This window comes from Sphaeramia orbicularis, chromosome 17 (assembly GCF_902148855.1).
Source record: "Sphaeramia orbicularis chromosome 17, fSphaOr1.1, whole genome shotgun sequence".
NCBI classification, from domain to species: Eukaryota; Metazoa; Chordata; class Actinopteri; order Kurtiformes; family Apogonidae; genus Sphaeramia; species Sphaeramia orbicularis.
The window spans coordinates 34,424,525-34,449,938 of NC_043973.1; the positions used below are offsets into that span (position 1 = coordinate 34,424,525).

At 36.1% G+C, this 25,414-nt stretch overlaps 1 protein-coding gene across 1 annotated transcript in view; it reads left to right on the forward strand.

Annotated features, from left to right (window-relative positions):
- The window catches only part of LOC115437389 (uncharacterized), an 89,427-nt gene that overhangs the window by 40,287 nt on the left and 23,726 nt on the right, over positions 1–25,414 (forward strand). Inside the window, exons 22-34 of the mRNA XM_030160617.1 lie at positions 886–1,039; positions 7,047–7,123; positions 7,214–7,394; positions 7,499–7,654; positions 11,148–11,281; positions 11,373–11,531; positions 14,989–15,172; positions 16,945–17,156; positions 19,720–19,908; positions 20,620–20,762; positions 22,198–22,357; positions 24,974–25,057; positions 25,143–25,280. Of these exons, the coding sequence (XP_030016477.1) occupies positions 886–1,039; positions 7,047–7,123; positions 7,214–7,394; positions 7,499–7,654; positions 11,148–11,281; positions 11,373–11,531; positions 14,989–15,172; positions 16,945–17,156; positions 19,720–19,908; positions 20,620–20,762; positions 22,198–22,357; positions 24,974–25,057; positions 25,143–25,280 (1,971 nt within the window). The remainder of the gene's footprint in view (positions 1–885; positions 1,040–7,046; positions 7,124–7,213; positions 7,395–7,498; positions 7,655–11,147; positions 11,282–11,372; positions 11,532–14,988; positions 15,173–16,944; positions 17,157–19,719; positions 19,909–20,619; positions 20,763–22,197; positions 22,358–24,973; positions 25,058–25,142; positions 25,281–25,414) is intronic.

A 25,414-nucleotide genomic window follows, 5' to 3' on the forward strand; every position in this document is an offset into this window, starting at 1 on the left:
TCAGTCTGGAAATTTTTCATAATTGTTTGTTGTCATGTAGAAAATCAAGGTCAGTGAAGTTACCATGTTTGGTTCCTTGCCCATAAGTGACAAAAAAAAATACTAAAAGTAAATATAAAAAATACAAGAAAAACACATGTAAGGTGAAAGGAGCATGTATTTTAGAACATGAGAACTTCACTTTTAGAATATTAGACCAACATCAGTGCTGGTCCAGACCCCTGTCCACATCCACATGACCCCTTTGAACATCATTCCTTACATTAGTACCAGTACTGCATGGTACCGAACAAAGCAGGTCCACTCACTGTTCATGCAGAGGTGGACCTGAGAGACCCTGGAGACCACATTGGACCTGACAGACCCTGAAGACCACATTGGACCTGACAGACCCTGTAGACCACATTGGCCCTGACAGACCCTGGAGACCACATTGGACCTGACCGACCCTGTAGACCACATTGGACCTGACCGATCCTGTAGACCACATTGGACCTGACAGACCCTGGAGACCACATTGGACCTGACAGACCCTGGAGACCACACTGGACCTGACCGACCCTGGAGACCACATTGGACCTGACAGACCCTGGAGACCACATTGGACCTGACAGACCCTGTAGACCACATTGGACCTGACAGACCCTGGAGACCACATTGGACCTGACCGACCCTGGAGACCACATTGGACCTGAGATTGTTGACTCACTGTCCTCACTGGAACTGTTACTGTCACTGCCTTGTAGTGTATGTAGAAATGACCAAAAATAGTTTCTCGCCTGATAAGGTGTTAATGATGTAATCCTGGTCTAAGTGTTTTCAGGGCTGATCCTAGGGCTGCATGTGTGTGTTCTTTACCCAAAGTTTTGCTCTTTTGTATTTCAGAGAGGGACTTGGATCCCCAGAGAAGCCTCCCTCCACCTCCTCCTGTCCACTCCTCAGTCCACCGTCCCCAGAGATATGTCTGTGGACTTGGCCTTCAACCCTCACAGACTGCTGCTGAGGGTCAGCCATCCTCTGAAAACCATCCACATACAAGGTCAGCCCAGAGGAACACAGAACTCATGTCACTAATGTTTTATTTGAAAGGTTGTGCATCATACTGTTGTACCCCTGATTTAACACCTATCATCTCATGAACCTGAAGGAAGGTTGATGCCGTGACCTCTGACCCATCCTGAACATAAAACAATGACGAACTGTTTATTTAAAGGCAAAGTCCATAACAGGGTATTTTAGGGAATGTACAGTTGAGGAAAAAATTATTAGACCACCCTAGTTTTTGTCAGTTTCTTGTTCATTTTAATGCCTGGTCCAACTAAAGGTCCATTTGTTTGGACAAATATAATGAGAACAACAAAAATAGCTCATAGTAGTTTAATTTCAGAGCTGATATCTGTCCATTTAACATGTTTTTCTTGATAAAAACCAAAATCACTTCAGTTCTTACATCAATATCTAAGGCACAGGTGTCAAACATGGATATCAAAATAATGTCAGGTCAATTCCATCAAAAGTGGGTCAGACCAGTAAAACACTATCATAATAAACTATAAATAATGAAAACCACAAATTTTTCTCTTTGTTTTAGTGTAAAAAAAAAAGTAAAATTACACAAAAATGTTAACGTTTACAGACTAACCTTTTACAAAAAAATGTGAAAAACTTGAACAAATATGAACAACCTGAAAAGTCTTAAGAGAATTAAGAGTAATTGTACCAATATTCTGTCTGGTTATTAAATGTTTTGTGTATTTGTAGATCCACTGTGATCTGTATGTTGTAATGAACATGTGAAAATGAGAAGCTTAGGCCAAATAATGGCATAAATTGTTAAAATTGCACTTTTTTTCAGAATAAATTTCACTTTGGTCATGATTGTTCGTGTTTTTCCACATTTTTTTAAAGGATAGTTTGTAGATGTAAAAATTTTGATAATATAATTTTACTTTTTTCACTCCAAAACATAGAAATTAGACATATACATTTTGGAATTGATATTATGTATGTATTATTATGTTATTATTTTAATGATGTGGCCCACTGCAGGTCACATTGGGCTGTATGTGGAACTGAACTAACATGAGTTTGACAGCCCTGATCTGTGTCATTGTACTGACAAAAACAGTGCTTTTAGTCATTCTATATTTTCTTTTCTGTCTGTTTTAGTCACATGACACACACAGGAGTTAGGACTGGATTGCAGAACTATTGTTTTTGATGACTTTTGATTCAAACTTCATGAACTATTAGGGTCCAAATACACAAATAAATGTACCAGAGACTAATAAAAGTGAGTTTAGATAAATATGAGCCCTTTAAAGACTGACAATGATAAGAAAAGCAGCCATAAAGTAGAAAAATTACATGTTATTTCCTGATTATAAAACAGTCATAAACACACTCATACCTTCACAAAAATCAGTGGGAATGTTTTCTATTCAATATACAGCTGATTTTATAGTGTTAATTCCACTGCTGTTAGCTGGATGTGCAAACAAACCGGCCCATGGATGTCCTAAACACTGAAAAAAACAGAGCAGAATAGGAAATACAGCCTGTGCACTGGGTCTCTGTCGGTAAATAAACCACCACGCAGTGACAGAGGGTCAGAACTGATGAGTCACAAGGGTTATTATTGGATTAGACTATGTCCTGTTTTTATGGAAATATACTGGATACTTTGCTTAAAATGTCCACGTAAACCAGGGGTGTCAAACTCAGGGGCCACATTCAGCCCAATTTAACCTCAAGTGGGTCGTACCAAAAAAAAGAAATAATAGCATAATAACTTATAAATAATGACAACTCCTATTTTTTCTCTTTGTTTTAGTGCAAAAGAAACAAAACAAAAAACATTAAATTATGAAAATATTTACATTTACAAACTATCCAAACAAAAAAGATGTGAATTACCTGAAAAAACTGAAATTTCTTAAGAAAATTAAGTGCAATTTTAACAATATTATGCCTCAACTCATACATGTGCCTTATGGATCAGTTCTACAAAGGCACAAAACACTTAGTAACAACCAGAATATTGTTAAAATTGCACTATATTTTCTTGAGACATTTCAGGTTATTCTCATTTTATTGTTAAAGGATCATTTGTTCGTTTAAATATTTTCATAATTTATTGTTTTTTTTATGTTATTTTCTGCACTATAACATAGAGAAAATTTTGAAGTTGTCATTATTCATCAGCATAACATGATAGTTTTTCCAAATTAAACCAAGAAGAAAATTTGGAGTCATTATTTATAGGTTATTATGTTATTATTTTACTTGAGATCACAATGATCTGTATGTGGAACCTGAACTAAAACTAGTTCAACACTCTTGGTTGATTATATCTTCAGTGTAATTTTTACACTATCCAAGTTCATCCTGTGGGCCAGATTGGACCCTTTGGTGGGCCGCATGTTTGACACCCCTGACGTAAACAGTTGAAATCTTGAGGAAACTGGAAATGATAAAACACAAAATACAACAGACCAATTATCTCATATCGGTTGAAAATATCTTACCCATATAACGACAGGTACTGTATGGACTCTATGCACAGCTCCACTACTTCCTGAACTTCAGGTGGCTCCTTTATTTCCTGTCTTTCATTATTGGACACACTGATTAATCCAGGTGTGTCTGCTACTTCTTGTTGTGACTACTGATTAATGAGGCACACCTGGATTAATCAGTGTATCCAGTATTGAAAGACAGGAAATAAAGGACTCACCTGAAATTCAGGAAGTAGTGGGGCTGTGCATAGAGTCCATTAACAGTAGATGAAATAATTGAATTGCTTAACAAGGAAAAACCTTTCAGGTTCAGTGTGTAATGTTTAGTGACGTCTAGTGGAGAAGTTGTAGAATTGTGGACAATGAACATGAAAGTCTCTCATTAGACAGTTTTAAGTGTTTATTCTGACCTTTTTAGTTAAAGGGAAAGGCTTACAAACATAGTGGGTGATGGTAACGCACTCATGTCACTCACTAAAAACAGAAAAAAGAAGATAATGTCTGAGGTACCATACAAACATGGCAAAACAACATGTTCAGTATTGAAAATAAGACATATTTAAAGGTGCAGTATGTAGGAATTATGTTCTAAGTAATTATAAAATGGCCTTGACTATCACCAGACATTAAGGAATCATGTTCATTTCAAATACTGATATTACTGACAGTAGTAGTCCAGCCACAATATCTGCATTTGAAAAGCTCAGTGTCAGCCCCGAAACGATGTTTATGTGTTCATTGTGTGTTTTGGTCTGAGGCTCCACCCATCACTTGTCTTCAGTTCACAGAGTCAGAAGCCTTTCAGCATCCAGGTTGCCAGTTCCACTGAGCTGCAGCTGGAACATTTCTGATCATAAATGTCTGACGTTAATAAACCTAAAAGGACTCTTATTATTCCCAAATACGTCGTGACAAAATGAGAAACAAAACAAGGACATGTATAGGAGATGACTTTGAAACATGGAGATGGCTGAAAGCAGAGAAGGATTTGAAGACTAACGCTGGCTCTGCCTTAGCCTGACCATCCGGTAAGAGCCACTGAGAGCCGGGGCTGCGGTCTCTTCACCCGGTCCCAGACTGGCGGTGTGTTCTCCTGGGGCCAGGCTGCAGTCTTTTCTCCTGGCCCTGGTGAAGAGACCGGGTACCGGTGTAGGACTTGTCTCTTGCTGTGGTTGCTCCTTGTAGTACAGTGTTTTCTGTGGAAATGACCTCTTCATGTAGCGGTGTGTAATCCGAAAGGGGTGTGGGGGGGTTCGGTAGTCCGGCGTCCGTGGTTCAGTGGGGGGTTGTAGCGATCCGTGTCGCTTGTACTTCACAGAAGTAAAAGTGAAACTTAAGGCTCATTTCCCTTTTCCCTATCTCCTGAATCTTTGCAAACTTTCATTTGAGTGGGCAGAACATTTGTCCTAGCCAATTATATATTATACTTATGTATGATAAGTCTGGTGATGATTTTTTTGTATGAAATTTATGGTGTGGTGGCAAGGGTTAGTGGAAATGCTAGTAGTAGACGCTCATGCGGGATCTGGCAACACCCAGTCTGGGGGGAGGCGAAGAGGATACCATGCTCTACAGTATTTTGAATGTGATTGCAGTACCAGTTTTGGCCACAATCCTACATACGGCACCTTTAACTGAAAATCAGTCCCAAATGCTTGTTTATCTGTTTTTATTTTTATTTATTTTTGCTCAAAGTCTTTTTATTGATATTCATGCAGAGACTATACCGACAATATGTTACAGACATGAGTCAATACAAACACGAACAGTCCCCACCCCCCGCTTCCCACCCATGCTCCAACAGAGCCCCACCCCTAAAAAAAAAAAAAAAAAAGAAAGAAAGAAAGAAAGAAAAAAAAATCATTGTACCATTTAGCAGATTGGCTCTAATTCTGCATACAACCACATATATTGTATACACTGTAAAAGAAAAGGGGGAGACATTTTTAAATTATACATACAAATAGAGCGAAGGTGGTCCCTGTGAATCCTAAATTCTCTATAATAAAAGGTCAGTCTGACATAACATCAATAAGGGTGACATCCAACTTTTCTATGTGCATTAGAAAAGGTTTCCACGTATCGTAGAATTTCTGAGCACACCCTCTTGTAGAATAGCCGATTTTCTCTAGTGTCAGGTGGTGTAAAAAGTCACTGGCCCACATTTTAAAGGTTCGAGGGTGTTTAGTTTTTGTTTTTTCATGCCTGTACTTTTTTGCTTCCCCTGCACCCTGCTGTTTGGCTTTTAATGTTTGATGTAAAGCACTGTGAATTGTCTTGTACATGAAACCTGCCTTGCCTAGAGATGCTCATGACAGGTGTTATGTCAGTAACGCCTGCAAATAAGGTAGTTCCCTAACATCCAAGTGTTCAAGTGTTGATATTTGTTTTATTGCCACAAATTGTGTGTGGCGATAAAACATATATTAAACATAATTCAGTTGAAAAAAAGATATAAAGAATTGATTCTTATGAGGTACAGTATTTAACCCTTTCATGCATCTATTGTGAGAACATTAGTCAAGAGTGTTTTTTTCCCTCCTTAGGCATGAAAAAAACGATGTGATCGACTTTTTTTTGTTTTTTTGTTTCATGGAGTTACAAAAATATCCACTCAGCTACACCATACTTTTAATTTTTGAAGCAAAGAAACATGTATTTAAAACCCAATATCAGAAAATGATATGAAAACAATGAAATAAAAACATTTATAATGCTGCTAATCTAATATTTTCTCACATTTTAACATATTCTGATAATAGTTATTACTCACTTCATGGAGATAATGTATATAAAACAATCTTTTAATTTAAAAAAAAAAAAAAAAAAGCTGTTAATTAGCCTACAGTCTAATAATAATTTGCAAATGATTTTCACTCAAACATGTTAATGCAGATCAGGTTTATCTAGAATAGTAAAGTTACAGTAATGGTCTGAATGTCAGTGTATTATTATGGGATGGTGCATAAGTGTCCACTGTGTTGGCTGATATGGAACTAAAACAACAAAACCTATGAATATACAAGAGAACAGCTGGAGAAGAACTGACCACTGGAGTGACCACTGTGCATGAAAGGGTTAATAATGACACTGAGTCCTGTTTGTTTCTGGATTATGTTGAACTGATAAATCTGCTGGAATTATTGAAGAAAACTGTTGAATAGTTGAGTCTGTTTGTATGACTGCACTGATATGAACAGACTGCTGTGTAGAATTCAGTTACTGCATTATGGTTTTGTTATGGTTGAATGCTAAAATTAAGTAAAATGTATTGTTTGATTGTTGTATTCAGTTAGTGATTAAGGTGTAAAAACACTTGAGGGGTTGGATTAAATCAATTTATTCTTCTTCCTACTCCTTTTGCAAAATTCAGACTTGTACATACTTCAAGATAGATTCTGTTCATTTAAATGTTATTTTGTTTTTGTCTTAATTTGCTTTGTTTTGTTTTATTTTGTTTCTTTGCATGTTTGAAATAAAAAAAAAAAATTAAATAAAATAACAAGTTTAATGCTTTTTTTTTTCCAGGACAACTTGAGCAAGAGAGGAATATAAAGACAGGGAAGCTGGAGCTCTTGATTGACAGTGCTCATTTTTACATCATGGTATGTACTGCACTCATATATTTTATAATGGAATGTGTCATTTTTCTATTGGATGGACTTTTCAGCTTTAAACACATTCTGCCGCTGTAGGGTTTGGTTGACACGCAGATGATTGCATCAGAGCAGAGGACACGCTACCATATTGAAGCCAAAATGGCCGCTAATGGACCTCCCATGATCCTCTCTGCTAATGTTACCCGTGGACTGGGCAGGAAGACCAGCTTTTCTGCATCTGTGAAGAATGTGTTTAAAGACACTGCATCACTTTCTGGTATCAAATCAACAACTGCGTCAGAGGAAAGGTTTACATTAGTTTATTATGCATATCCTTTGGTGTCTAAAGGTTAAATATGGGTTGTTGTTCACTGTTTGTAGTTGCTCTGGAGCGAAGGCGGGACAGCAGCAGCAGGCAGTACTCTGTGGAGGCGGAGCTTCTCTTACCTGGCGTGGTCGGCAGCAGGATGTTGGGACTGATGGAGCAGAAGGGCTCAGTGTGGAGCTCCGCCCTCAGGCTTAAATATGGTCTGGGAGGTAGGAGACTACAAACACAAGACTTTAACCCAGGGCTGTCAAACTCAGTTTCATTCAGGTTCTACATTCAGCTCAATTTGATCTGCAGTGGGCCGGACCTGTCAAATAATAGCAGAATAGCCTTGACATAATGACAACTACAAATTTTTTAGTGCAAAAAATAACATTAGAGAATGAAACTATTTCTATCCAAAACAAAAAAGATGTGAATAACTGGAAAAAACTGAAATTTCTGTAGAAAAATAAGTAAAATTTTATCAATATTGTGCCTCAACTTATGATTTCTACATGTGCATTACAGATCACATCTACAAAGACACAAAACAGGCAGAAGATTGTTAAAATTGCACTTTTTTTTTTTTAGACATTTCAGGTTGTTCATATTTGTTTCGGTTATTGACATTTTATTGTTAAAGGATATCAGAATTTAATGTTCTTTGCAATAAATCAAAGAAAAAGAAAATTGGAGTTGCCAGTATTTATCAGCATAATGTCATGTTATTCTTTTTACATTAAACCAAGAAGAACATTTGGAGTCATTAGTTCTAGGTTATTATGCTGTTATTTTTCAGTTTGATGCCCTTGACTGTTAATATCTTCAGGGTAATTTTTGCATTTTGCACTCAGCAAATTCATCTTACGGGCCAGATTGGAACCTCTGGTGGGCCGATTTTGGCCCCCGGGCCGCATGTTTGACACCTGAGCTTTAACCCATAAAGACCCAGTGCTACTGTTGTGTCAGTTCCCAAATGATTTTTCTCTCTATTTAACCTTTCGTAAATGACTCATCCCCATTTATTCTAATATTATCTTCTGTATTTTGGATTTTTCACTGTAAATATTGTCTTTTCTTATATTTAGTTTCCCATATTTTATTTAAATATTCATGAAAACTCAGAGTGAATTCAATGTTCTTATATCAAAACGGAGAAATCGGAAGAAAAAGTGACTTTTTCATCAAAGACGTCAATAACTAAATGCAAAAACAAGTGTGTTCATCCACTGACATTGATCCAACTCCATGGGTTTTACTGGTGAATCAGTGTTGTAGAAGATGACGGTGTTTCCGCATTCACAACAGAACTTCTGAACGTCCAAATGAGTCATATCTGATGACCATGAAAAGATGACACATTGTATTTTACACCAGTTATTTACATGTATTCTTAGGATTAGTGGATCATTGTGTATTAAATATTTTATATATTTAGTAAATGCTGTCGGTTGCCAGTGGTTGTTTGGGTCTTTATGGGTTTAGTTGTGGTCTTGCATTTTGTTATGTTTATTCATGAGCATTGAATTGTTTTTGTATCATTTGCAGACATTTAGATGTGCTTAATCAAAGTCGAAGTGACAAAATAATGCACATGTAGAGAGAAATGTGAGTTTTCTTTAGTGTGCAGACGTACCTCAAGAGGCTGTTGGTCTTTAGATCACTGTGAATACCTTATTTTCCTGTATTTGAAAAGTGGCAATGTTTGTTGTGTTTGTTTATTGACAACTTTACCAAAAAGAATTATACAGAATTATGCAAAAAAACACTGCTCTGATTCTCCTGAAACTAGACGAAGGATAAAATATGGAAAAGATAAAATAAAAAAAGCTTAGCCAGGATTTTTTTTTTTCCTAACAATTGATTTAGATGATATGGAGGTATGGGTGAGTGTGGGAGTTGTGTAATCCAACTGACAGACAAACAAACAAACCAACAAAAAAATATTATGTATGTTCTCTTAGATCACAGGTGTCAAACATGGCCTGGGGGCCAAATCTGACCCACCAAAGGGTTCAATCTGGCCCCTGGGATGAATTTGTGAAATGCAAAAATTACACTGAAGATATTAATCATTTTAGTTCAGGTTCCACATACAGACCAATTTAATCTGCAGTGGGTCAAATCAGTAAAATACTATCATAATATCCTATAAATATTCACAACTCCAAATTTTTCTCTTTGTAAATGTAAACATTTTCTTGTCATTTTACTGTATTTACACTAAAACAAACTATCATTTCAGAAAAACACGAATAACCTGAACAAATATGCACATTTTGAAATGTCTGAAGTGTAATTTTACCAATATTCTGTCTGTTATTAAATTTTTTGTGTATTTGTTAATCCACTGTACAATGTAGTTTACATGTGTAAATGATAAACTGAGACAGAATATTGTTAAAATTGCACTTAGTTTTCTTAAGACATTTCAGTTTGTTCATGTTATTCACATTGCTTTAAAGGATAGTTGGTAGATGGAAACATCTTCATTGTATAATTTTACTTTTTTCGCTCTAAAACATGGAAGAAAGTTTGGTGTTGACAGTATTTATATATTACTACAGGGTGGGGAAGCAAAATTTACAATATTTTGAGGCAGGGATTGAAAGACAGTGTATGACCAATTAGTTTATTGAAAGTCATGAGAATTTATTTGCCACAAGAAAATGTACATAATAGAAAATGTTTTTATTCTATGTGTCCTCCTTCTTTCTCAATAACTGCCTTCACACGCTTCCTGAAACTTGCGCAAGTGTTCCTCAAATATTCGGATGACAACTTCTCCCATTCTTCTTTAATAGTATCTTTAAGAAAGTCGACATTGCTGTGTGATGTTCTATTGGTAGCATGTTCTAAAACGCCCCAAATAGCAGAATCCAGAGGGTTTAGATCTGGGCTAGAAGGCGGCCATAAACATGATTCCCAAAAATTGCTAAAGTTGGATTTGTTGCTGTTGTCAACAAGTGTTTTGGTGTTCTTGTGTAAGATTTTAACTTCAAATCATATTTTACTTCATTTCTAACGGTCTTGTTGTCTACCTCAAGTTCAATTGCCATTTTTGTCATGGATTTGGTTGGATCCTTTAGGATTTTGGATTTGAGAGCTTTAATAAAAGCTTTGGTACGTTTTTTGTTGCTTCCTCCACTTCCAGACTTTCTCGTAATAGTTTTGCTCATAGTCATTCTCTTCTTTCCATCTTCTTTTATAAACAGTCTTTATGGACACTCCAACTCTTTTTGAAATCTCCTTTGGTGTGATGAGTGCATTCAGCGAATCACACACTCTTTGACGTTTGCTTTCCTGATTACTCATATGGGCAAAAGTTTCTGAAAAGGTATGGATAATAGTGTTAGGTATGATTATGACATCAATATATGTTTGGTTTCAAAACAATTGACGTAGTGCCTGCTGAGAAAAAAACAACTAAATGTTCATTGTAAATTTTGCTTCCCCACCCTGTATGTTATTATTTCACTGGTCCGGCCCACGTCAGATCAAATTTGGCTTAATGTGGCCCCTGAACTAAAATGAGTTTGACAGCCCTGTCTTAGATGCTACAGTGAGCTATAGACAGATAATTACTGTATATTTTAACAGTAATACCTGTTTTTGTGCATATTTCAGGTAATTACTTTCTATTAAAGCAGGAAATTTAAGTAAAACATAATGATCATATATCGTTTTTTTTTTCTTTTTTAACCTTTGACCTTTGTGTAGGCGATGCGCGGCACTTGCGTCAGGAATGCTACACGTCTCAGAGACTGAGGACTGAGAAAGACTCAAACCTCACCTATGTCATGAGAGCAGATCATGAATTCTACTGCTCCAACACGGCACCGATCAACCACAAGGCAAACGCACAAAAGAAGCCACAGTAAAACTAAAACCTGTAAGGACTGAACTGGAGTCTGACTGTGTCTGATTTATTCATGCTATTCTTAGATCCACCTGAGACACGAGGAGAGCCCCAGTCACATTAAATCCTCTCTGGATGTGAGCTACGGCAAACACTGGGATGAGATCAACAACAAACGGACGCTGCTCCTGAGCCAGTCGTTCAGAAACCAGTCGACGCAGAATCACACTAGCTACACACTGGAGGTAAACACATGAGGGTGTTACTGGACTGGCATATGAAAACTACATACACAGCCTGGACAAAAAAAACTCTTTTTTTTATTAGTGATAGTTAACAAGACAACGTAGACAGAAAAACAACAACAACACATAAAGGGGAAATCAAACAAACAAACCAAAAACAACAACAGAGTATTGACAAACAACGACAACATCATATTACAATGAAAAAGATCATCCAATCCAATCCAACTTTATTTATAAAGCACTTTAAAACAACTGCAGTGGACCAAAGTGCTGTACAGAAGAAAGAATAAAACCAAAATAGAAGAATAAAATACAGAATAAATTTAAAGACATAGAAACTGTGCAAAAAGAAAAAAAAAGTGCTATACAGAAGAATAAATAAAACCCAAATAAAAAGAATAAAATACAAGAATAGATTAAAGAGCCATACAATTAAAAACAACAATATAAATAAAATAAACAAATAAATAGAATAGATAAATAACAACAACTAACCACTACCAAATAAAAAATATAGAATAAAAGTAATACCTTCAAACATCTCACGTGGTTTCAAAAGCCAAGGAGAAAAAAGGGGTTTGAAGAAGGGCTTTAAAAACAGACAGAGGAGGACGGTCTGATCTGCAGAGGCAGATGGTTCCAGAGTTTAGGAGCTGCTGCTCAAAGGCACAAAGGCACGCTCACCCCTGAACTGGTGCACAGTTTTAGGTCCACTCAGGAGTAGTTGGTCAGCTGACCTGAGAGAGCGGGGGTGGGGGGTATATAAGGCTGCAGCAGCTCACAGAGGTAGGGTGGGACCAGGCCATTTGGGGATTTAAAAGTAAATAAAATAATTTTAAAATGGATCCTAAAATGTCTGGGCAGCCAGTGGAGTGAGGCTAAATGTAAATAGCAACTAAACACTATAGCTTGGTTAGGGGCAATAGGGAAAAGGGGAAGAGGGGGGTGTGAGTGAAAGAGAGAGGGGGAAAATAATAATTGTTGTAATAATACAAAACTATATAATAATAATACCAGTAGCCTAATTTGCTAGTATTATTGTGGTGGCAGTAGAGGCGGAGGCAGTCACAATACAACCATGAGTTAAATAATTTAATATTTGTAATAATGTATTTGTATCACTTACTACTGTCCGTTTTGAGTTTATATGAATTAATTTAAATTAATATGGCTGGGGGTGTAAAAAAGACTAATATGTAACTGGACTGCCTTCAGCTTTGATTCCAGCATGGATCTTTACAATGAGCCTATACACTCTCACTATATTTTCATTTTATAGACACATAATATTACTGAACCTAGGCCTGAATGAGCAAATCAACCCCAGATCATAACACTACCCTCATATGCTTGTACTATAGGCACTAAGCATGATGGGTAATCATGTCCGTCTCCTCTCTTCTTACCTTGATGCCTCCCTTACTCTGGAACAGGATCAGTCTGGACTCATCAGACCACATGACCTTTTTCCATTAAAACACAGTCCAATCTTTATTCTTTCTTTCAAACTGATGGTGGTTTAAGAAATGAGAAGCTCCTCACTGCATCAGATAAAGGGTTAAAGAACTGAAATATATTAAATACTGCAATAATTATCCAATGGAAGGATCTGAACTATTTGCGTTTGTTTAGTTCACCCACAAAGACCCAGTGCTACTTAATTTTTCTCTCTATTTAACCTTTTCTAAGTGATTTATCAACATTTTTTATAGTATTATCCTTTGTATTTTGCATTTTTTCAGTGAAAATTAGCTATGTTTCTATATTTACTTTGCTGATTATATAGATATTCATAAAAGCTCAGCTTAAATTTGAGAGTTATTATATAAGAAACAAAGAAAACTGAAGAAAAAAAAAAGACTTTCAACACAGATACCAATAACAGAATATAAAACAAGTGTCTCCATCCACCGTCACTTATCAAACTCCATGGGTTTTACTGGTAAAACAATCTAGTAGAAGATGAAGGTGCTTCCATGTTCACTATGGAGCCTGTGAACGTCCAAATGGGTCATATCTGATAATGATTCAAAGCTGAGAAGTTGTATTTTACATTTTCTTAAGTTAACCCTTTCATGCATAGTGGTCACTACAGTGGACAGTTATTCTACAGCTGTTCTCTTGTACAGGGTGGGGAAGCAAAATTTACAATATTTTGAGGCAGGGATTGAAAGACAGTGTATGACCGATTAGTTTATTGAAAGTCATGAGAATTTATTTGCCACAAGAAAATTGACATAATAGAAAATGTTTTTATTCTATGTGTCCTCCTTCTTTCTCAATAACTGCCTTCACACACTTCCTGAAACTTGCGCAAGTGTTCCTCAAATATTGGGGTGACAACTTCTCCCATTCTTCTTTAATAGTATCTTCCAGACTTTCTCGTAATAGTTTTGCTCATAGTCATTCTCTTCTTTCCATTATAAACAGTCTTTATGGACACTCCAACTATTTTTGAAATCTCCTTTGGTGTGACGAGTGCATTCAGCGAATCACACACTCTTTGACGTTTGCTTTCCTGATTACTCATATGGGCAAAAGTTTCTGAAAAGGTATGGATAATAGTGTTAGGTATGATTATGACATCAATATATGTTTGGTTTCAAAACAATTGACGTAGTGCCTGCTGAGAAAAAACAACCAAATGTTCATTGTAAATTTTGCTTCCCCACCCTGTATATTCAGGGGTTTTATTGTTTTAGTTCCATATGAGCCAACGCAGTGAACACTTACATATACTGTAATTCATCCCATTACTGTAACTTTCTGTTCTTGATAAACCTGATCTACAGTAACATGATTGAGTGTAAATCAATCGCTAATTGTTATTAGACTGAAATTAACAGTTTTCTCAAACAAAAAGTTTATTTTTTTGTGTATTATCTCCATGAAGTGAGTAATAAGTAGTATTATAGTATGATAAAAGGTGAGAAAACATCAGATTAAATGTTTTTATTTCATAGTTTTCACATAATAGATCACTTTCTGATATCGTGGTTTAAAATACATGTTTCTTTGCTTCAAAAATTAAACACATGGTGTCCAAATGAGTGGACATTTTTGTAATTCCATAAAAAAATAGGTTTATTATTTTAAAAAAAATTAATAAATAAAAATTACATTGTTTCATGCCTAAAGAGGAATAAAAAAACTCAAGAAAAAAATCTTGACTAAGGTTCTCATAATTCATGCATGAAAGGGTTAAAATGACAAATCATCACTGAAACATCAGTGACGTCACTAAAAGTATCCTAGTAATGTTATTAAGAATTAAGCTTAATACCATGTCAAGTCTTATTTTAGGTTTCAATATAGAGTCAAATAACTTAGTAACTATCTGAAATTTGCAGACTTCTTTTTTTTGTTGTGGATAAAAAGATTGTGGAGAACCAGTATGCACCAGTTCAACAGAATGACTCAATAGTGATAAACATTTTTTTTTATGTTGTTACAGTTCAGTTTGCAGGTTCCAGAAAAGAATCTAAACTACAGGACCCAGCTTATGCACTCTCATCTGAAACAACAGGGGTCTGAGAGCAGCACTCACCTCAAAATCAACTACAACGACCTGATGCCTCTGGTGGCTGGAGTCCACTGGAAAAGTTCTCCACACAACGTCCCGCAGAAGAAATGGGAAGGTGCAACTTTTCATTCTTACGTCCTACAGTTTCTCTTGTAAATACAGAATGACTTTTTATTGCTGTGTTTTAGTGGATGCCACGTCTTCATCATCACCTGTTTTTCAGGCAAATTTTCAGTTCATTTTGCAGTTTTCCTCCATTTTTATGCATTCACAACACTTCCATAACAGACTAATCTAAACCTGTAGATCTGTTTTAGAATTAAACTTAGTTGTCTGTTTCAACTCTGCAATTGTCTTTTGTTTAAGAGTTTTACAACATAGTAGAGTAGAATAGAATAGAATAGAATAGAATAGAATTGAACAGAACAGAACAGAACAGAACAGAATACAATACAATACAATACAATACAATACAATAGAACAGAATAGAATAGAATAGAACAGAATAGAATAGAATAGAACAGAACAGTATAGAACAGAACAGAATAGAATAGAATAGAATAGAACAGAACAGAACAGAACAGAATAGAACAGAACAGAATAGAAAAGAACAGAACAGAATAGAATAGAATAGAATAGTATAGAACAGAATAGAATAGAATAGAACAGAACAGAACAGAACAGAATAGAACAGAACAGAGCAGAATAGTATAGAACAGAATAGAACAGAACAGAACAGAACAGAATAGAACAGAACAGAATAGAATAGAATAGAACAGAACAGAACAGAATAGAAAAGAATAGAATAGAACATAATATAATAGCACAGAATAGAATAGAACAGAATAGAATAGAATAGAACAGAACAGAATAGTATAGAACAGAACAGAATAGAACAGAACAGAATAGAATAGAATAGAATAGAATAGAATGCCCTTTATTGTCATTATACTGAGTGTACAACGAGATTGAAGAGCTTCTCTTTTTTCAGTGCAAACAAGTAATTATATAAAATATAAGGTGCAAAATATGTACAAGATAAAGTCCAACAAGACAGTGCAAATAGCCCTATATACAAATAGGAAGATAAAAGGATAAAAACTGAGAATATTAAAGAAGTTAAAAGTGTTTTTATGCATTCACAACACTTCCATAACAGACAAATCTAAACCTGTTGATCTGTTTTAGAATTAAACTTAGTTGTCTGTTTCAACTGTGTAATTTTCTTTCGTTTAAGAGTTTTACAACACAGTAGAATAGAATAGAATAGAATAGTCTTTACTGTCATTGTGCAACTCCAGTCAGTGCAGCAATATTAACAAACACCAGCGCTACAGAAATATGAATAAAGCGAATATAAAATTACAGAAACTAAAAATGAAAGAAGAAAATATAATAAAAATGTACAATTTCACAAAGTAACATAAGAATAGAGCTTAGTAGAATAAAACATAAAACTGGATAACATATGAATAGTTACAATTTACAGTATTAACAGTATGTATACAATACACATCACAATATGTGTATCTGTGAGTAATATTAACAGTATGTACTACCATGAATAACAGTATGTATAGCTATGAAATAGTATGCATCTCTATTAACAGTATTAACAGCATGTATTACCAATAAAAACAGTATTTATCTATGAACCAGGTCTATATGAAAATACTGCATTTATATTTGATAAATATTGAATAAATGTTGCATTGTTGTTGCAGTTTATTGCACATAATTCACATTTGTGCAATAAGTATAAACAGTAATAAACATATTAAACATGATTTCATTCATACATTTTTATAAAAACTATGTGCATTGTTAGTGTAATAATAGTATAAAACTCCCCACCCTGCTCTAATCCTGTGTTTTGTTTTCCTTCAGGTACATTTAACATGGACACACCGTGGCTGTACATCTACACCTCCCACAAGCTGAGCCAGCAGCAGCACCACACGCTGCACTTCTCCTCAGAGCTGACGACCAGCAAGTGGCTGACCATCCGTAACCTCATCCTGGAGGGTTTCTACAGAGACAGAGGCAGAGAGAAGGAGGCCCGTCTGGAGCTCTACACACCAGCTGTCACTTATCTCCAAGTAAGAGGAGAAGCAGGCAGCTGAATCTAAAGGAAGTTCAGCATTTAGACCCTGGGAGGAACTAGTTCTTGTACAGGTTACATTATTTGTTTAATGTAAGTTTGTTTAATTTTACTAGACACCACAGACAAGAGACAAACATAAAAAATAGTAAATGTTCCAGTTAATCACAGCAAAAAAATGCAAAAATAACAGAAATAATTACTATCTATACCAGTGGTTTCCAACCTTTTTTTGCTCCTGACCCCATTTTAACATCACAAATTTCTGGCGACCCCAGACATTCAAAACAGAGACTTTTTTTTTGGTTTTTTTTGCTAAAATTAATTTGTTTTTGATCCTGTAATAGTTTGCTAGTTTGCTGCTACATATTTGTTTTTCATTCTCTTGTCTTCAAAAACAAAAAGAAAATACAGGAAATATACAAAAAGTAAAAAAAAAAAAAAAAGCACAAAAAAACTGAGCAAAAAGGGTTGTAAAGTCACCATTTATTATGACCCCTAACCTAATTGTAAAAAAAAAAAAAAAAAGAAGCACAAACAGTTGGAAACATCCGACGTGTTGATGAACTCTGGTATAAATCATCAGAAAATGAATGCAGTAAATGTCATATTGTCTGAACCGAAGGGTTTAAGACATGTTAAGGTCAAAGGGAGGTCACAATACAGCAGTGGTTCCAACCTTTTTTGGCTCATGACCTCATTTTATCATCACAAATTTATGGCGACCTCAGACATTCAAAATAGAGACTTTTTTTTTTTGCTAAAATTAATTTGTTTTTGATCATGTAATAGTTTGCTGTGCTATGTCGCAAATAAACATTAATTTTAGAGGACATTTAGTCTATATAATGTCTATTATTATGGACAGAGGCAGTAAATCCAGGTGTAGATTACTGCACAAAGGGAGAATGTGATTTTCCTTGGTCAGGATATGTCCAGTCAGTCCAGCTGTGATTTATAAGGAGGACAATTAATACTGAACAAACAAGAACTGAAACTATGAATTATGAAAGAGCTGCAGCATCTGAAACTGACCACAATGAACATTTGACACAGAAACAGAACCACAGTGCTCTCAACTCACCATATATTTTTTATTATTATGTTTTTTTTTTGTTTTTTGTTTTTTTTAAATTTTTATCAATTACTATAAATTCCAGGCGACCCCACGTGGGGTCCCGACCCCAAGGTTGAAAAACACTGATCTATGCTACTATGATCATATGAGTGATGGGTACTGGAGTAAAAGTGTTTCTATAGTGTTTATTTTTGTCATACCTTAAGACAAGAAAGGTCTATATAGAGGGAAAAGACTGTGATTAACTGTGCAAAGAGTCATTTAGACTCGAGGTTATTATCTGCTGTAACAGTCTGGTGTACAGGGACGCTATGATACAGGGATGTGGGACTAGATCCGTTTATTAATGCATTTTATTAACAGTGTTTCTGTTCTTTAAAAATAAGTTTCTGTCCTGTGATATTCAAGGAAAAGATCACTTGATTCAATAAAATTGTGACAGAAGAGGGTCACCATGGAAACAGAACAAAATAACATAAAACAAATGCTTCTTTTACGTCATATTTGACTTCAGAGTTCAGTTTTGTGTCATTAACTGCCCCAATTTTTTTTATGAAATTACACATATTCCACTGTCTGACCTTTAAAGAATGTGACTTGACTTCATGTCCTTTCAGAAATATTAAGTTTTTAGGATGGTGCAGTCTGTTTGTCTGAACCTTAAAACTAGATATAAGATGGAAAGGTATGTAAATAAAACCACAGCTATTCACACGAGTAAAATGCTTAAATGACAGTTCTTCATTAAATAATAACCAAAACAATGCCATGTACTCTCATAGTTTAGGCCAGGGGTCTCCAACCTGTGGCTCTGGGGCCACATATGGCCACATATTTAGCATCTCTCTATGTCTCCTCTCGTCAAAAAACATAAGAAACATTTTGAAATGAACTGAATGAGTCTTTACTTTTTAACAATGTTATAGGTCTAAATCTACTCTAACTTTGTCCATCTGCAAAAATATGCAGGCTTTACATGGAATACAACAATTTTTTGACAGCATAAAAACCAAAATGGATCATTTTCTTCCCAAATTCAATACAAGATGCTCAATTTGCATTTGTTTGTAGTTTGTAAGTAAGCCACTATAACATGAAAGTTGTGCTTTTTCTTCGTTACACAACGCAATTATGTTTTGGAAATAGTGTCCATCATTTTTTTTTAAAAAGTACAAGTATTGAATGTTTTCTTTCTTGTAGTTGTATTATTTCAAAAATGCACCAGACATTGCATTATTGTAATGGAAATACAAAGTTAAATAGCAAACTAATCACAAATAGGCTACAGCAGAGCAGCCACTTCATGGTAAAATGTAGATGGGTTTAAATATTTATTTTCATGGGTCCAATCAGATTTCGTTCTTTTTTCGAGACAAAAACGGCTCTTTAGGTTGTAAAGGTTGCCGACCCCACTAAGATGAGTTCTCTACAAAATCTGCATTTTTGCGTTGTTGCTAAAGTCTGGCTGAACCCTCCTCCACAGGCAGGTGGATGGAGCATGGTGGGGAAGCGAAGTGTGAAGGCCTCTTGTTCCTTACGCTCTTTGTGGACCCCTCCTATGGGAGCAGACGTGTCTCTGGAGGCCTCTAAGTTCAGCCACACCCTGCAGATGGCCTCCAGCTACGGCAAACACAACGTGAGCCTCACTGCTGCCCTGAGTACTGCCTACAAGGTGAGAGGGGACACTGGGCTGTCTCTGGAAAATGAGAACTTCTAGTTAAAGGCTTCTAGTTCATCATAGCAGTCATTTTAAGTTAATATGTAACTGTGTTTTTTTTTTGTTAGAAGAACTTTTTGAAAATAGATGAATATCTCTGGAATGTTCTTTTGGCAGCAGCGGAAAAAAGCAATAACAAAAAAATGGATGGTACAAGATGAGCCAACTGTTCAGCAATGGGTTCAAACAACATGGGATATTTACAAAATGGAAAAAAATCATCTTCGCCGTTAATCTGAAATTAGAAATATTCGTCAAACATTGGGAAAAATGGGAAAATTATGTGAAACAATACATGCCAAATGTTACCATGGTGATATAAAAGGAGACTATTTGATTTAATATGTACTTATTTAATTTTTATTTTCAGTCTGTATAAATATCGCTTTCTAATCTTTTCTACCGAATGTTATACAAAGCTAGATATGTCCATGCTGTTCTCTCTCTGGATGTTTGAAGAAAAGAAAAAAAAAAGATCATTTCCAGTCCCTAAGAAAGTGGGACAGAGACAATCAGAAATGTGTTAGCCTTACTGAGCCTTGTTTTGATGGAGGGTGTTTTTCTAGAATGTGAACACTGTGAGGAATATGTGGCAAATTGATGTGACTGGAAAATGTTGTGTCTCTCACTCTTCAATAAAAATAAAATTAAAAAAAAAAAAAAAAGAACTTTAAAAAGAGGCAGGTGGTGTTAAAGATGGTGTTGTCGGAGCCCAGGAGTCGGCCCAAAGAGCTGGAGTTTGAGGGAGTGATGGAGGAGCTGAGGAAGGATAAGAAGATGTATCAGAAAACTGCGATGCTGCAGCTCAGGTCTGTGCTCCTCACATTTAGACTTCCTGCATCTGTCTGTGTACTTACATTTATCTGCATGAAGAATGATCAGACCAAATATTCAGCAGTTTAATCCAATGAATGACCAGTTACGATCCTCACTGCTTATTGGATCAAATATTTAACATTTTTTATAGAAACTGGTGTCATTATTTTTAAAATATGATTGAATAAATGTATTTAAATTTAAACCACTTTGGATCACTGCTGCTACTCTCTCCACTTTCACTGTGTTTTATGAATCATCATCTGACCCTGTAAATGTGAGACTAAACTTCTTATATACAATGATCAGGTTGTCTATCATTATTTTGTTTCATAACTTCAAAACCATTGGCCCTCTTCATGCAGTCACTTCTTCATCTACCCAGGCCATCTTTGCAGATACACCCTGGTCCATCAGTGTGTAACTGTAAAGCATGGGTTGTTTTTTCTACATTTTTTGTCAGTTTTCCATATTTCATGTCTTGTTTAAACGTAGCCAGTTATGCATTTTCTGAAAGCCACAAGCTGAAACACAGTTGGACTAACTGTAGAATTACATACACTTGTTCTATGCAACAAGCTCTGATAAAGTCCTTGACCTGTTACAGTTTTTTGCTTCTACATGCTCCTTTGAACTAGGTGAATCTGTGCCATAACTTCCTGCTGTACAATAGTTTTTCCTTTTGTGTGCTGGTGTGCCATCATCATGCCATTTGTTATCATTTTGTGTCTGGAACAGAACTAGAAAACCATTCAGTATTTTTTTGGTAGACCACTTGTATAGTACTCAAGAAATTATAATACTTGACTTTGGTGTATTCAGTGGGCAAAGCCTGTAAACCCTACTAACTTTATTTACTTCTTAAAATTTCAGGAAGCTTTTTTACTGAATTACTATTCCATAAAGATACGGTTGAAAAACTTTTTACTGCAGCTCTATAGTATTATGCAGAAGTCTTAGGCCATCTTTAGCTTTGTTGGTTTTGCAGGGTCGTAAATAGCATAAATATTTATTCTCTCGTCTCTTTATTAAGTAGCATGAACGTGCAGAAATATGCATACAACTCTGTGCACAATGCAAAAAAATCGGTATTTCCATATTTATTGTGACCCCTCTCCTCATGACAAAAAGTCGCCCAAATGTGTAAATGAACCAAACCTGATGTAAAATAACAGAAGATTACAGAACTAAATGTCGTTATCTGTGAAAAACAAGTATAAAAAAAGCATAATTGTGGCCTAAGTCTTTTGTTGCACTGTGTATTGTGTACTATGTTGTACTGTATCAGGCGCAAATACTCAAGTATGCTTGATCCCTGTCTAATAATGAACCTGAAAAAAAAAAACAAAAGTCATTAATCACCTCTTATTCAAGGTATTGCATTTGACAGGATGTTTCTGGCTGTAACAGTAACATCTTCTTGCACAGACAGCCGTTCCAGAGCTTTCCACAGAGTCTCTTTCTGCAGGAGACTTTCACAGTCGACCTCCTTAAAGGCCTCTACATCCTGGAGTCGAGAGCTGGTTTCCACGGCAACAGGGAGGTTATCCACACCCTCACCCTTGGCTACCAACCACCAAGTCCTTTTGTGAGTCATGTTAATGTTAATATTATAATAGTTAAAGCACAAGTGGGTAATGTGGATAATAGCGACATGTACTTTACACTCTTGTTTTAACTCATGTTATGTTTTATTGTCCATGTTATATTTCACATACAACCTGCATATTTGTTTTTAGCCAGTATAGATACACTCCACATGCAGGTTTGAGGCCTTCATATGTACATATACAGGTATCTTTTCTTCTGTATATACAGTACAGGCCAAAAGTTTGGACACACCTTCTCATTCTTTGCATTTTCTTTATTTTCATGACTATTTACATTGTAGATTCTCACTGAAGGCATCAAAACTATGAATGAACACATGTGGAATTATGTACTTACCAAAAAAGTGTGAAATAACTGAAAACATCTCTTATATTCTAGTTTCTTCAAAGTAGCCACCCTTAGCTCTGATGACTGCTTTGCACACTCTTGGCATTCTCTTGATGAGCTTCAAGAGGTAGTCACCTGAAATGGTTTCCTAACAGTCTTGAAGAAGTTCCCAGAGATGCTTAGCACTTGTTGGCCCTTTTGCCTTCACTCTGCGGTCCAGCTCACCCCAAACCATCTCGATTGGGTTCAGGTCCGGTGACTGTGGAGGCCAGGTCATCTGGCGCAGCACTCCATCACTCTCCTTCTTGGTCAAATATCCCTCACACAGCCTGGAGGTGTGTTTGGGGTCATTGTCCTGTTGAAACATAAATGATGGTCCAACTAAACGCAAACCGGATGGAATGGCATGTCACTTCAGGATGCTGTGGTAGCCATGCTGATTCAGGTTGCCTTCAATCTTGAATAAATCCCCAACAGCGTCACCAGCAAAGCACCCCCACACCATCACACCTCCCCCTCCATGCTTCACGGTGGGAACCAGGCATGTAGCATCCATCCGTTCACCTTTTCTGCGTCACACAAAGACACGGCGGTTGGATCCAGAGATCTCAAATTTGGACTCATCAGACCAAAGCACAGATTTCCACTGGTCTAATGTCCATTCCTTGGGTTTCTTGGCCCAAATAAATCTCTTCTGTTTGTTGCCTCTCCTGAGCAGTGGTTTCCAAGCAGCTATTTGACCATGAAGGCCTGATTCACGCAGTCTCCTCTTAACAGTTGTTGTAGAGATGTGTCTGCTGCTAGAGCTCTGTGTGGTATTCATCTGGTCTCTAATCTGAGCTGCTGTTAATTTGCGATTTCTGAGGCTGGTGACTCAGATGAACTTATCTTCAGCATCAGAGGTGACTCTTGGTCTTCCTTTCCTGGGGCGGTCCTCATGTGAGCCAGTTTCATTGGAGCACTTGATGGTTTTTGCGACTGCACTTGGGGACACATTCAAAGTTTTTGAAATTTTCTAGACTGACTGATCTTCATTTCTTAAAGTAATGATGGCCACTCGTTTGTCTTTACTTAGCTGATTGGTTCTTGCCATAATATGCATTCTAACAGTTGTCCAATAGGGCTGTCAGCTGTGCATCAACCTGACTTCTGCACAACACAACTGATGGTCCCAACCCCATCAATAAGGCAAGAAATTCCACTAAGTAACCCTGACAAGGCACAGCTATGAAGTGAAAACCATTTCAGGTGACTACCTCTTGATGCTCATCAAGAGAATGCCAAGGGTGTGCAAGGCAGTCATCAGAGCTAAGGGTGGCTACTTTGAAGAAACTAGAATATAAGAGATGTTTTCAGTTATTTCACACTTTTTTGTTAAGTACATAATTCCACATGTGTTCATTCATAGTTTTGATGCCTTCAGTGAGAATCTACAATGTAAATAGTCATGAAAATAAAGAAAATGCGAAGAATGAGAAGATGTGTCCAAACTTTTGGCCTGTACTGTAGATGTGTTTTTTCATCCTATTATTAGTAGCAGTATTATATTCTTGGTCTTTGTATTTTTGCACCCTTGAGAATTACAGGAGGAACCGGCATTTTTAAAAAAGCTAAAGCAAAAACAAATGAAAAAAGCAGATGTATTTCTGTTAGAGGAGTTAATCTTTGGAATGGCCTGGAAGATTGATTCAAACAGTCTAAAACAATTAAAACTTTTCAAAAGATGTACAAATGATCAATTATTCAAAAATATAGATAAAGACTCGTTTAAAAGACTAGGATCAATATTGGTATTTGAGATAAGGACATGATTTACCTGAATTAAATGAAATGTGTATTCTCCTCTGTTGTATATTTAGCAATGATTACAGTGAAATTTTGTTTGTGTGTTTGTTTGTTTTCATGTGTAAACATTGTGTTAATTATAAGTAAGGTTAGGAGAAATAAGTCTGAACTTCAGCCTAAACCCTTTCAGTCACAGTGTATATGGAACAATGGATATGTTAGTTTTGTTTGTTGTTTAAAGTAATTAACGACCAAATAAACTACTACTACTACTACTACTACTACTACTACTACTACAATCCTCTTTTGACATATAAGATAAGATAAGATAAGCCTTTATTAGTCCCACAACGGGGAAATTCCAGGTATACAGCAGATAAACACAAATCAAGAAAGCTATATATACTATTTACATATGCCTCTATTTATAACGTTTTACCAAAACGCATCAAATTAACAGATCTCGAATGTTTTTTTACAGGTTTGCTCTGCACTAATTCATCCTTTCAGCTCTGACACAGTTCCATCTGACTCAGAAATATGTGTGACCCTATTCAACAACCAGGTAAGCTAACAAGTCTTATTTAAAACACACTCAATATATTAAATCTGTGTACAGTGTGTGTGCTAGATACTTCATCCTATTTCAGACCCAGAAGGACATACAGGGACGGTTACGAGTTGGAAACAAAGACAGACTGACATTCTTCGGACAAGTTCGCGTGAACCCTCTGTACTCAAGACACCAATCAATAAACGTTAAAGCAAACTTCAGCCAACAGCTCCAGGTAAACCACACACTGATAAGAAGCAGTGTTCTGTACTAAGATTTAGGGCTGGGCAAGTTAACGCGTTATTACCGCATTAACACATTCATTAAATAATGACGACAATTTTTTTCTCTCCCGTTAATGCCATTTTA